Source organism: Lepidochelys kempii, chromosome 25 (genome assembly GCF_965140265.1).
Source record: "Lepidochelys kempii isolate rLepKem1 chromosome 25, rLepKem1.hap2, whole genome shotgun sequence".
NCBI classification, from domain to species: Eukaryota; Metazoa; Chordata; order Testudines; family Cheloniidae; genus Lepidochelys; species Lepidochelys kempii.
This window is the reverse complement of record NC_133280.1, coordinates 13823465-13836763: the sequence shown is the minus strand read 5'-3', so window position 1 is coordinate 13836763 and position 13299 is coordinate 13823465. Positions and strand designations below refer to the sequence as shown.

Below are 13299 nucleotides of genomic sequence, written 5' to 3'. Positions count from 1 at the left end.
CCTCTCCTTTCCAAGATTTTGAGTTTTGGCCGAATTTTTCAGTTTTTAAATTTTCACCAAAAAATTGAAATTTTTACAGGGGAAAAAAAAACATTTTTGAGCAGCTCTGGCAGGTCTGGCCCAGCCTATAGGAAACATGCCTGTTTTCCAGGCAAGTCAAGGCCCTGATGCTCACGAGAAGTTGGCGTGAGAACCTTCCATCGTTGCCATGGTGGCTGATGTGACCCATGGGTAAAGAAGGGATATAAAGGAATCCCCAGCAAGAGTTGCCTTTTTCACTTTGTATGTTGGTGTCTCTCCTTTTTCTTATTTGCTGCTCTGCAGTGTGGGTCTAGTCACCATAGCACCCAGATCTCATCCAGCACATTTCATCCTTTCATCTCAAAGAGCTTTACGAAGCAGGTCAACCACCATTTTACAGACTGGGAAACTGAGGCACAGAGAGCAGAAGTAACTTGCCCTAGGTCATCCAGCAGGTCACAGCTAGGAATAGAACTGACATCTCTAGTGCCCCAGCCCAGGGCTCTGGCCAATAGGCCACATTGCTGCCAAACCACCTGAGTTGCAAGCCCTGGGGTCTGTCAGGTTCGGGTGATGGGCCCCTGCCGTCCTGCAGGAGGCTCCTGCTGGCCAAGCCCTGCTGAGCCTGTCAAGCTGACCTGCCCTCCAGCCTGGCCCAAATGGCCAGGAATACAGGTGCCCCTGCCTGCCCCGGAGAAGGTGCCAGTCTACAACCAGCCACGTGTATCTGCCCATAGCAGACCTCGTGTCTTTCCCTTTGCCCTCCCCCTGGCTCTTTGCCGGCTGTCTGTCTGTGTCTGCTCTTTGCAGGGTGTGGGGTTGGGGGGGGGACTGACTTGACAAAATCCCAGCTGTGCCAAGGAGCCGAGATCATTTCAGTCGCGACCCGCTGAATGGGATCAGCGGTGCCTCGGTGATGTTCCCCTCACAAGCTGGGCCAGGCTGGCCTGGCAGGCCGAGAGGCCCAGGTCCTTCGTAAGTCGCACTTTCCTGGGAGCACCTGGCAAAGGAGGGAGGTTTCTGTCCCCTAGGGGAGCAGAGGGGGGCCCGGTAGAGGAACTGGCGCGTGAGCCCATTGCAAAGTCAGGCCTGGGCTAATGCCATCACCACCACGGGGGTGTGGCGAGACGCAGGCACACGTGCAGGGAGGGGCAAAGCGTGGGGCCCACGGAGGGCATGTCTCCACAGACCAGAGCCAGCTTTGATCTAGCTAGCATGGGTACCAACAGCAGCAAAGCTGCAGCAGCAGGGGTCTCAGCACAGGCTAGCCCCCTGAGTAAGAACCCAGGGACCCAGGCAGGCTTGGACAGCCTATGCCACATGGCTTTGCTGCTCCCGTCCCCGAGCTAGCTGGGGTACACCTACGTGTGCTGCAGTCACCCCCCTGGATTGCAATGCAGACGTAACCTGAGGGGGAACAGGATGAGAGGAGAAAAGTGATCCTGTGGGGGAAGGAGAGGCTAGGCCTGGGGAAGCTGCAATTGGATTAATTTGCACAGATACGTCTCCCATGGGAGGGAGGGAGAGATAAGATTGGGGCTCAGTTTACCCCTCTATAAATAATAAAACCTCCTAGCACTTTATAGTCATCTGACTAAAGGAGTTCTCAATCTCCAAAGCAATCTGGCTTTCTTCCCTTTCCACACTTGTTGTTTTTTTTTTTCCAGCCAATAAATAGCCCCTCACCCGCTAAGTACCTCTTCAGCCTTCAAACACTTTATTTCCCTTTTTAAATGTTTCCTTTTGAATTAGCAAAACCTGTACGGGTCTTAACAAGGGCTTGGGGATGAGAAAGAATCAATAAAACACTTTAGAAGGGGTGTGGGATGGTTTTGATCCATTTGGAGCAAGTACAGTGAGTTTCAAATCAAGGCCAATTGGAAGGTGTAAACTGACTGCTGGCCAGCTGGAGTCACACCTGGTCCATATGGGAATTTAGACCTCAGTGCTGGCCAATCAGAGCTCCTTGAAAGGTATAAGACCTGTGCTAATAGCTTGGAAAGCAGTGAGTAGCTGCATAGGTGGGCTAGTTTGTGAAGTGAGGCTGATGGATAACATGATGTTTTGGCTCTTTTGTGGCCTCTTTTTTCTGATTGGGGGAGCTCAGGGTGGCTTTAGGAATGGGGGGGTTCTTTGGAATATTAGCCGGCTGACCTGTGGGCAGAGAAGCTTGGTATTCACCCTGCTCCCAAACCAGACTGAGATAGCTCCCCTTGTGCTGAGAGCTCTGGGTAAGTTGAACAAAGCTTAAAATCCTTTAGTCTCTCTAAGGTGTTGCTGGGATTCTGGGAGGAAGTTTCCCCTAGCAGGTAAAGCTGAGATGGTGCTGTGGGGTCTTTGATTATGAGTAACTTCCTGGGGTGTTCCTCTGCTTGCCTCCACTGAGGGTACAAATGTAATACTTATTGACTGTCTCCAAAGATTCTAGTTGCTAGACCAGGGAATGCCTTGGGAGTAATTGGCTCAGTTACTTTGCAGAAACTGGCAAGTGCCCAAAGGGGGCTAAAACACCTGACTGCTGGTGCACTAACGAAGCCAGTAATGCATAAGAACATAATGGTCAGACCAGTGGTCCATCTAGCCCAGTATCCTGTCTGGCAATAGTGGCCAATGCCAGGTGCCCTGGAGGGAATGAATACACCAGGGGATCATCTGGTGATCCATCCCCTGTGTCTGCTGGAGACCTGGCTCTGGGGTGAGGTGCATTGGATGCTGAATGACTTGAGTTGGCTAATATTACTCCTTGGCTACAGCTGTAGGGGGGTGGGAACTCCTCCTTCCTGAATATGGAGGATGGATGCTGAGGTGGTGTGAGGGAGTGGCCTTTGTGAGGCCAAATGGAGTGAAACTAGCCCTAAACCACATGGGCTAGCCCATGGCATTGGCCTGTCTCTGAACAAACTCCTGTTCCCTGTAAGGAAGGCTCCTACTCCATCCCCTCCCCAACCACACTCATGACCTTTGAGGCATGACCAGTTAAGGTCAAGTGGTAGTGGAAGGGAGGGGTCAGTGGCTCCTCAAGGCCGGTGTGACTCCTCTGCAGAGCCTCCCTGCTCAGGGTCTGGCAATGGGGGGCAGTGGATTTGGGACTAGGAGGAACAGGGCTGAAGGTGCTTTGTCTGATGATCCTCTTGGCCTCCAGATGCAGAAGGCAGGCCCCATGTTCTGCAGAGCAACCCTGCCTGTGGGACGCGTGTCGAGCAGCAAGCCAATAGCTCTGTGGTGGTTGAAGCGTCCTATGCTGGATGTTATGTCAACGAGAGAGTAAGGCCCTGTCTGGGAACCTCCCTGGTGTGAATGGGATGGGTAGCAGTGCTTATGAAGGGGGAGTGTGAGGAGACCATGGTTGGATCTGTCTGCAAGGGCCTAACCACTAGTGCACAGAACTGGGAATTGGGAGACCTGAGTGCTAATCCTGCCACTAACTTCCTATATGGGGCAAGTCTCTTCACATGCCCAAGCCTGCTCCTGAGCTTCAGGAAGGCTGAGGCTTGGCTGGTGTCCACACAGTGTCCTGAGAGCCTAGGCTGGCCAGTGCTGTGAACATGCAGTGTTACTAGCTGGGGGGACTTGATATGTGTTCACGCTACTCTCCTTCCCCCACCCCTTCCTTGGAAACACTTACACTGGCCTGGCTTCCATCCCTGGAGCTGGGAGCTAGTGATCTCTCTGCTTCCAGTGTGATGTCATTGCAGCTGGCTTGTCTTGCCCTTGGATCTGCTGCTCTGGCCAGCAATCCCTCTGCTGGCCCAGCTCAGAGGGTGGAGTCCCCCACTCAGAGGGAGAGCTTGGCTGCAGCAATGCGGGGAGGAGGACCCCAGTCTGTACTGGAAGGCCTGAAATCTCCCCCTTGTTGCTTCTCTCCCCATAAAGCTGGCTCTGTCTCTTGGTTAGACCATGGCTCAGCACCTGCCTGTGTGGGGGAGTGGCCTGGCCTAGCAGCTAGGTCAGGGTGTGAAAGTCAAATCTTGGTTTCTTGTCTGATCTGCCACTGAGATGCTAAACCCCTCCAGGCCAACTGGTGCTAGGGTCAGTGACACGGCAATGCCAATCCTCTCCCCTTGAGGAGCCGTGGTACCAAAGGCAGAGTGTCAAGGCTGGGGCGGATGATCTTGGCTTTGCCATACTCCCTCCCCTGAAACTGAAACCTCCTTTAGTGTTTGCTTAGCAGCTGCCGGCTCATGTCGGCTGCCTGCAGCCCTGGTGAGACTTGTGGGCCCATGTGCCCACCCAGGGGATAGGTTGGGCTGCCTGTAAATCCTGCTGTCCCCCTAAATCATTCATGCTCCTGGCTCTCCTTGAGCACATGGTGCTGGGGAGGGACTCTGAATACTTACACCACAGTGATGGTTCATCCTCTGCTTCCTGCCTAGGATGGCAGCTTTGTGATGACAGTCCAGATCGAAGGCCCTGTGGCTTCCTACAAGGAGGAGCTGAGGTGCCCAAACCACCTTCTAGGTAAGGGCACCCATGCCTTGGCCAGGGATGGGACTGCACCATTGCTGGGATCTTCCTGAAGGATACTACTTGGTGTGGCAGGAGGCCTTGTCTCTGGGCATCCTGTACCAGCTGCCAGGAGTTAGCCACCTCCCTGAGGAGGGACTGGGCCATGGGAGATGCTGTTGTCTCCTGGTCCATCCTTTGGGGTGGATAACTGGGGGTCCAGGCACTGACAAACCTCTCCTGCATGGCTGAAGAGAAGCAGGAGTTCCAGCCTGTGGTGCTGCAGGAGGAGGCCAGGCCTCTCTCAGCCACCCCGTGGGGCTTCCTCTGCCCATGGACAGGGTCTGGTGGTTTGTGGGGAGGGCAGCTGTCTGAGCAAGCACTGTCTTTGCCTCTCTCCCTAGCCCGGGATGCCCCGAGCCCTAGCATGTGCTCTGCCATCCAGGCCTCGGCTAGGCTGCCGTGCGCTGCCCCACCCATCACACGAGGCGACTGCGAAGCGCTCGGCTGCTGCTACCAGCCCGGTGACAGGCTGACTCCCTGCTACTATGGCGACAAGGGTGAGCGGGGGCTTTCCTCTGCCCGAGGGACCTGCTGGGGATCTCCGCAGCAGACCGATACTGGAGGGTGTGTCCGGGGGGAAGAACCCAGTTGGGGCCTAGGGCCACCCAAGGGCCTTGGTAGGCTTTAGGACCCAGTGATGGCGTTCCTGTCCCTTTGCACTCAGGCCTGTCCTGTCACTCTCTCATCCCAGTGACTGTTGGGGGCAGGACTAGTTCTAGCAAGTCAACTCCTCCACTGTGTCTAGAGACTCCTGCTTCACTGGGGTGCTAGCCTGGAGTTTTTGGGGGAGTCCCCAGGCAAATGGCTCCAGCAGAGGCTGCAGCTCCCTGCTGAGAGGCTGTGTGGCTCTCCCCCAGTGACCGCGCAGTGCACCCCAGATGGCCAGTTCTCAGTTGCAATCTCAAGGGATGTGACCACACCACCCCTGGACCTGAGCTCCGTGCACCTGGTCAGCGCTCACGGCAGCAGATGTGCCCCGGTGTCTAGGAATGAAGACTTTGTTGTGTACCGCTTCCCACTCTCGGCCTGTGGGACCACTGTCCAGGTAAAGGAGGGCACCTGTTGGTCAGTCCACCCTCCGCTGGGCAAGGCACTTCATGAACTCTCATCACTCTCTGATGACAGCTGATTGTCCTTGAGGTTATGGGGGGGGGGGTCACTAACAGTCATCATGAGGCTGTATTTGATGTGTCCTGAGACCATCAGATTTGTCCCTTGCAGCCTGGGGTTCTGAGCCTACAGCCTCTGCTTATGGGTGGTCTCCTAAGGTTTGGGCCCTACAACTCTGAAGTGGAGTTGTGGTGATGCACAAGCAGCCTATCAACCCTGCTCCCCAGTGGCTGCTAATGCTTGTGGTGAAGAAAGGCCAAATAGCTTTGGAGCTAAAGGGGACCCATGGGCAGGAAAAGGGGGGAACATGGCACCCATTGATCTTCCTGGGTCCCTACATGGAACAACCTTAGTGTCTCTGGTGTCAGCTACAGACTGGCCATGAAACCAGCCTGTTCAGTGTAGCTGGAAGTCTAGTGGGTTAGTGAACACTGGGGGGTGTGCTTGTCCTGGAAGGGGGTGGGGACTAGCATATTGACTGGTTTCTGGTTGACTTGAACTTGAGCCAAGTAAAGCTGGGCTGGATCTCTCCTATGCAGATTGGCTCCAGTCAATCCTCACAGGACACGACTCCTGCAAAAGCATGGTGGGGCAGGGAGGGGTGTAGCCTGGGCCATTAGATCTCAGACCTATTGTCTGTGGGGGCTAAGCTGCTGACCCCATGGGAGCTGCTGAGTTCTTGTGTAAGGGAGAATTCACATGTGAAGGCCTTTCTGGTGCCTCCAGCCTCTCTTCTCCCCCTGTGTAGGCATCTGGTGACCAGAGGGTGTATGAGAATGAGCTGGTAGCAGACCGCAAAGTGCTCACATCCCATTCTGGCTCAATCACTCGGGACAGCACCTTCAGGTAACAGGCCTGGCAAAGCTTGGAGGCCTCTGCTGGAAATGGGGGGGGGGGCATGTCAGCCAAGCAGTGTTTGGGTCCCTCTCCTAGGGGGGCACCTCCCCTGCCAGGGAGAGCTAGGGGATATGCACTGGCTCTGTCAGCCCACTGCTGAGCTCCCTGCCTATATCCCCTCCTGCTAGGGGAGGCCACCTGATCCCCTGGAATTAAAGGGGGGAGGCACTAGCCATTCACTGAAGTCTCAGGTCTCCCCCTGGCATCTGAGTATGCTCTCTGGGGAGTCCAGAGGTGACCAGCTGTCTGGCCTTTCCCCACCCAGGCTGACCATCCGCTGCAGCTACTCAGCTGAGGACTTCCTCCCTGTGAACATCATGGTCTCCACCCTTCCTCCACCCCTGCCTGCAGTTGGGCAGGGACCCCTGGCCTTGGAGATGAGGATTGCTACAGGTGACTGCATACAGGCCTGCCAAGCACTTGAGATGCTTCTGAAATGTTGACATGTCTGGCCCACTTCCATGCCTGGCTATCTCCAGAGCCTTGGGCTGCTGTGTGGCACTCAAGACTTGAATCACTGCTCCTTGGGAGTGGGGGGGGGGGGTGCCACTTACCTGGATGGTGGGGGTGACTCTGCTCCTAGAGCAGCTGGTTCCCACTGGGAGGGAAGGAAGCTTGGCTTGGCCATGACCTAGCCTGGGTGGTCTCTCAGCATGGCTGCACTGGCCTCTGGCCCTTCAGGGAGATCACTGCTGTCTGAAATGACTTTCCTGGTCTGCCTCCTGTGGTGTCCCAGCTGGGTCCCAGGGCACAACTGCCCTTGCTGATCATGGCTCTGATACTATACCAGTGGGACCTGGTCACCAGGAGACAAAAGCCTCACCCCATCCTCCTAGAGTGAATAGGAACCAGGGGGAAGTGGGTGATTCTGCCCCAGTACTTGCCTTGCAAAGTACCCCATGAAATCAGTGATCCTGCCAAGGGTCAGGGCAGAACTTGGTCATCTCATTTCATTCTTGCTGCAGATGAGCATTACAGCACCTACTACACAGACCGTGAGTACCCAGTGGTGAAGCTTCTCCGGGACCCAGTGTATGTGGAGGTCCGCATCCTCCAGAGAATGGACCCAAGCCTGGTTCTGGTCCTGCATCAGTGCTGGGCCACCCCAAGCACCAACCCCCTGCAGCAGCCAGAGTGGCTGATCCTTGTAGATGGGTGAGTCTGGGTGGGGATGGGAGCGGGGCAATCTTCTGCCAGGTGAGAAGCCTCAACCATCATTGCTTGGCCCCTTCTAGGTGCCCTTATGAAGGTGACAACTACCAGACCCAGCTGGTGCCTGTGGGCGAGGCCTCAGGGCTGCAGTTCCCATCTCACCATCAGCGCTTCATTGTCAGCACTTTCACCTTCGTGGACATCACCTCCCAGCGAGCGCTCTCAGGCCCGGTATGGTCCCACTCCCCAGAGGACTAGTCTTGAGACTTCCCGTGGCCAAGCCAGTAGGTCAGGGATCCTCCTGCAAATGCAGCTGAGACGGACCTGAAGCTGCTTTGCAACCTCCCAAGGCAATTCTGCCCCTCTCCTGATAGCTTGGGTGGGGAGCACCTGAGTGGACAGATTCTAAGCTACTGTGTAGCCTCGAGTGACCAGCACTAGCTTACCTGGCCTAAAGCAAACACCATCCAGTGTCAGGGGCAATCATGACCCTGTTGCCATTCTCATGGCCTTAGGCTGCAAAGCCCCATGCTGGATCATGCCTGTGTAGCCACATGGCAAACTAAGTTTCTGCTCTTAATGGCTCTGCAGGAGGCAAAGAATCCCATTGCTGTAACTGGCTGGTGATGTCCCTCTCTGGCTTTCACAAGAGCTGGAAGCAATCTTAGGGTAGAGGGAGGCAGTGACCCTCTGGTGCAGGTCCCCTTAGTTCTTCCTTGCCAAGCATGAATTCTCTCTGCTTCCAGGTGTATTTCCACTGCAGTGCCTCTGCCTGCATGCCCTCTGGACTGGAACACTGTGCAGTCCAATGCCCCACAAACCTGCAGGGGAGAAGTAAGTCTGTTCCTCCTTGGCATCTGCCTCTGGCTCTCAACCGGCCTGAGACCCTTGGGTCTTTCCCATTCACCCTCCTTGGCAAGTGCCAGCTCTAGAACCCAGCGCCCCAGACCCATGGGGTGCTGGTTAAGACAGGCCATGGCAGGAAGGTCTCCACTCTAGGGATACACAGGGCATGAAGGCTTGGCTAGATTGAAGCCACCTTCAGGCCTCCTGCAGGTTACCCCTTCAGGGGATATGACCCTGTTGGGAGGGCACCTAAGACACCCCCCCCCTGCAGATTGGTCATAGGCCTCTAGCAAGGTACCCAGGCACTAGCCGGGGGCTTGAAGTGAGACCATGGATCTCCCCTTCCCTGCCTGTGTGCACAATGACCGCTTCTATTGAGCCTCTCCCTCAGCAGTGACCCTGGGCACCTGAGTGTCATCTGGACTTTCCCATGGGGACTGGAACTGGGCCACAGGCCTTGCACTGGAGACAGCCTGCAAAGCCCTAGTCCATATGGGGTTGGGGGATTGCCTCTTCAGGAGCTGGGAAGAGAACTGTATTCTCACTTTCCTCTCTCCTAGTGAGAAGAGCCTCCCAGAGCCAAGCCTGGGGGGAGGAGCCCCTGAGCCTGGTGACAGCTGAGGGGCCTGTGGACTTCCAGGCTGGCCAAGAAGCAGAGGATGACCTTGCCCAGGAAGGTAATGGAGCAGGCCCTGGGGGTGAAATGGGACCATGGCACCCACCTGCCTCATGGGTGGGTGTTCATTAAACTGGGGGGTTGAGTATTCTGGGAATGGGGGGCCAGTTCAGAACCTCTCAGGTCCCCTCTCCTGGAGGGTGGGTGTTGAGGATCAGTGGAAGGAGAGGCTTGTCCCTCCCTCCATCCAGTGGTGAGGCAGCTGAGCCAGGGAGGAGGCACAAAACCGCCCCCAGGCTGCTGGTGGCACCATGAGGCAGTGCTTAAACCTGACCAGAGATGTGAAGAGCCCCTCACTTCCAGTCAGGGCCTAGTGTAAAGCCACTTCACACTTCAGCAGCTCCTGAGCAGCCAGTCACCCCTGCCCTGGAGACTATCTGAGGGAGCCCCTCAAAGCCAGTGCACCTCCTTTGGCTGAGCTCTGCCAAGCCTTGGCAGGCCTAGTGTGGAATGGAAGGGGGCTGTGGGGGGTGAGGCCCCTGCAGGGCAGGGGGGAGGACTAGGGTGGGATCTGGCAGTGACCACCTGAGCACTGATGTCTGGCTTGCTGTGTCCTTGCTCCTCCCTCCACAGGTTCCCATGGACTCAGGCCCCTGGTGGAGTGGGGAGAGGTGCTGGTGTCCCTGGCAGGGGCTGTTGCTGCTCTCTCGGTTGCTGTTGTGGTGGCTCTGGGCCTGAGGAAGCACTGGGGCAGGTGGGGACATGCCAGGGGGACTGCAAGTGCCTAAGGAATAAACCAATCAAGTGAGTGAAGCCTCCTGTCATTACTGATGGTGCAGAGTCTGCTCTGCAGTGTGGGTCTGCCATTGTGCACTGGGGAGGGTGAGAAGCACAGAATCCAGAGGGAATCGAGGCACTGGGGACCCATAGCACTGGGCAGTCCTGGCTCATCACACCAAGAGGCAGCTCAAGGGTGCAGGCCTTGCTGATGAGGGGAGTGGTGCAGAGAGGGACCTATAGGGCTGGTAGCAGCTAGTGATTAAGGGAGGCAAATGCCCTGCACAAGAAAGCAAAGACCCATAGGGAGAGAAGGGTGGCATCTTGTCAAGGTCTTGCCTGCTAAAGTGGCTGGTTCCAGAGCTCTGCTGCTGAATCTCCAGCTCCCTGGGCTCAGCAGGCCCCCCTGTGCCTGGCAGCTTGGAGGGTGGCAGAGCTGGGACCAGATTCCTGCATGCTGGTGTCTGCAACCAGCTAGACAGCCTTGGCCTGGTGCCCTCAGGACATGTCTTCCCTCCATAGAACACACTAATCAGCTGTTACATGGGGAAGGTTAATGGCCAGGGCACTCTGGTAGAAATTAAACCCTCCACCTACAGGAAGGCAAACAGGGGCTGCTGTGCTGGTAGAGTCAGGGACCAACTCCAATTTGTCCAGCTCTTCCTGCTGGCAGGGAAAACACTAGGCCCAAGACCCAGCAGGCATGGGGCTGGTCTTACTGCTCTGAGCCACATTCTGCTGTTGTGATTGCCACTATTGGAACAAGTGGACTCTGTCCCTCCCTATGGGGTGGAGGGGATGTGTGCTCTGGCCTCTCAGCTATGGGTCTATGCTGGGGCCCAGTCCAGGGAAAGGGTGTTTCTACCAAAAGAGAGACCCTTGTGCAGAGGGTTTGTGGTGGTAACTCCACCCTGCCACAAGGCAACCTGTAGTACAATTTACCTCTAAGCTCCTGGTGGCAGCTGGGGCCATCCCTGTCCCTGGGAAGGGGGAAGTCAATCACCTTTCCAATTCACTGGAGTAGCTGCAGGGATGGTAGAGGATCAAGCATGTGCTGCCCCAGCTGCAGTGGGTTTCCCATACAGCACTGCAGTGCCTTGGCTGGGTGTAGCACAGTGATTAAGAACTGGCTACAGGGGAAGTCTGGCTGAAGCCTTGCCTATACAATTGGACAACATGGTGCCAAGTCACTCCCACAGCTCGTGCTTGAGCCAGGGCACCCAGGTAATCCACTGCTGGGCTGAGAGGAAGGGGAGCAGGTCCAAGAGGGAGTCTCTTTGGGCTGGTTCTAAGATGCATCTGTCCTCTAGATCACATTAGGAGTCTCTTGTATGCATGGGTGGTGCTTTTGTGCTCATGCTGTATGATTTTAAAAATAGCCTAACTAGAATTGGAAACCAAGTTGAGCAGATCATGTAGAATAACTTTACCATTATGGACCATTGACCTTCAAGAAATTCCTGTTATTTATCAGGGCCAGATCCCAGTGGTAGATGGGGGCTAAACTTATCAGGGAACTGATCCCTTTCAAGATTGCTGAACTGTCAGCTTCAGTGTCAGCAAAAAAGCATGCTGAATTTTTTGTATCAGTGTTGGGCTATCCATGGCTGTAGTTCTGGGTCCACAGAAGCAGTTTAGGCAAAGGAAGTTGTGTTTTTAATATTTGCCCTCTAATCATTCTCTAGTTTCCTGCCTTATAGGACCATAAAATAGTTTGCATAGTTTAACAAATCATGTCTATTCTACTGGTACTGAAGGACTCTGTACCATTTTGCACAGCTCAACCTTTAGCAAGTATGTTCTTTTTTCAGCTGAGGCATTGTGCAGTAAAACAGCAACTATATTTAATTTTAAAGGGAGGGGGGAGCAATTCCCCTTCCTTACACCAGGGCTAGGCTGCTCAAGTAACCCTGGCCTAGGGCCAATACCCCACTTGGCCTGCAACAAACAGCTTGCAGGGGGTGGCAGCAGAGGCTGGTAAGGGGCAGGTAATCAGTGGTGTCTCTGGCTACATGGGAGCCGGTTGAGCCTTGAGGGTGCTACATTAACACTGGGGGAGGCAAAGGCTCATGGGTAGCCCCCTGTTACTGTGGGGGGCAAAGTACTAGTTGGGCAGGGGTCTGCCCATTCCACAGGCCACGTGCTCCTGGGGACAGGGCTCCAGTTGCTATGCGTTGTAAGAGTCTCAGGACCAGCGTGACCTAGTCTCTCACCCCACCAGCTGCTGCAGGCTGTGGGGTTTCTGCTGTGGTGGGACTCTGGCTCCTGCCCCATCTAACGCACACAGCTCAGCTGCTGTATGTCACATGACAGAGAACTGCAGCAACTGACCTGCATGGCACAAGAGCAGGTTTGTTTCTTCCCCTGGGGGGGATTAGGTCAGCTGTGTCATGCCAGTGTGAGGAAACACCCTTTCCCCTCTAGGGCTAACAACCACCGTGGGGTGTGCTGGGTCCTCTTGGGGTATGCCAGACAGCAGGGCCTGGGCTGAAGAGGGAGGAGAAGATGGCCAGAAATGGCTGCTCCCAGAGAGGCCTGAAGGCTGATGTGACATTCCCACAGGAGCAGTGTGGGGATTTTTCTTTAGCGTGAATACCCTTTGCTGCTGGTGCTGATTCTGAACCCCATCTTGGGGCTCAGGAGCGAGGCAGGGGAGAGAGAACCTTCCTTCTCCTGAGCCCAATCTAATAGCCTAGGGCCGGAGCAGGAGGCTGGCCCTGTGCATCTGGTATTTGTGTGGAATCTTCCCTCTGTAATGGAACACAGCTGGTGAGGGCAGGGTCCCCTGCCTCTCAAAGTGGCAGATCCCTAACGAGTTGCAGAGAGCCTGGGGGGAGAGAGGATCATTAGCATTTCCTCCTCCGGCTGTCCAGACCAGCTGGTGCCTAGCCACTGAGCAGGGCAGGTCTGTGCCAGCCGCTGTGGGGTGTATACTGCCAGGGCCTACACTCCCCCCAAAGCCAGCTGGCTGGAGGCCGCTCTGGGTCTGAACCCTGTTTGTTGCCCCCGCTCCCCTCCCAGGCTAGGTTCTGCCAAGCTCCCTGTTCCTCTCACGGTGTTTCCCAGCGTGTGGCTGGAGTCTGACTGGACACGCAGCCCTGTGTTGATGGGGCTAGATCCTCCCCATCCTGCAGGGGTCACTTGGAAATTCTCCACAGGCCGGACCTGTGGCAGGGTTTGCCCTGGCCAACAAGGCCCTGATCCTGAGCAGTCCCTGTAGGAGGTACTGCTGTAAATACCAGCTGACCTAGGAAGAGCTAGACAGAAGCTTTCAAGGGGCATGTAGGTATTATGGGCCCACTGTGAGTCAATGCCTCTGAAAAGCTCCTCACCGTGCCTCCAGGGCTGACAACGTGAAGCAGTGCCCCTGGGGC

At 55.6% G+C, this 13299-nt stretch overlaps 1 protein-coding gene across 1 annotated transcript; it reads left to right on the top strand.

The window, feature by feature from the left end:
* The first annotated feature begins 2068 nt into the window (after positions 1 to 2068).
* On the top strand, positions 2069 to 9936 carry LOC140903215 (zona pellucida sperm-binding protein 4-like). The gene is made up of 12 exons (XM_073324148.1): positions 2069 to 2252; positions 3164 to 3285; positions 4395 to 4479; positions 4869 to 5024; positions 5385 to 5572; positions 6386 to 6483; positions 6800 to 6927; positions 7500 to 7689; positions 7770 to 7917; positions 8433 to 8520; positions 9093 to 9209; positions 9782 to 9936. Exons 1-12 carry the CDS (start codon positions 2069 to 2071, stop codon positions 9934 to 9936), a joined length of 1659 nt encoding a protein of 552 aa, XP_073180249.1.
* The last annotated feature ends 3363 nt before the right edge of the window (positions 9937 to 13299 follow it).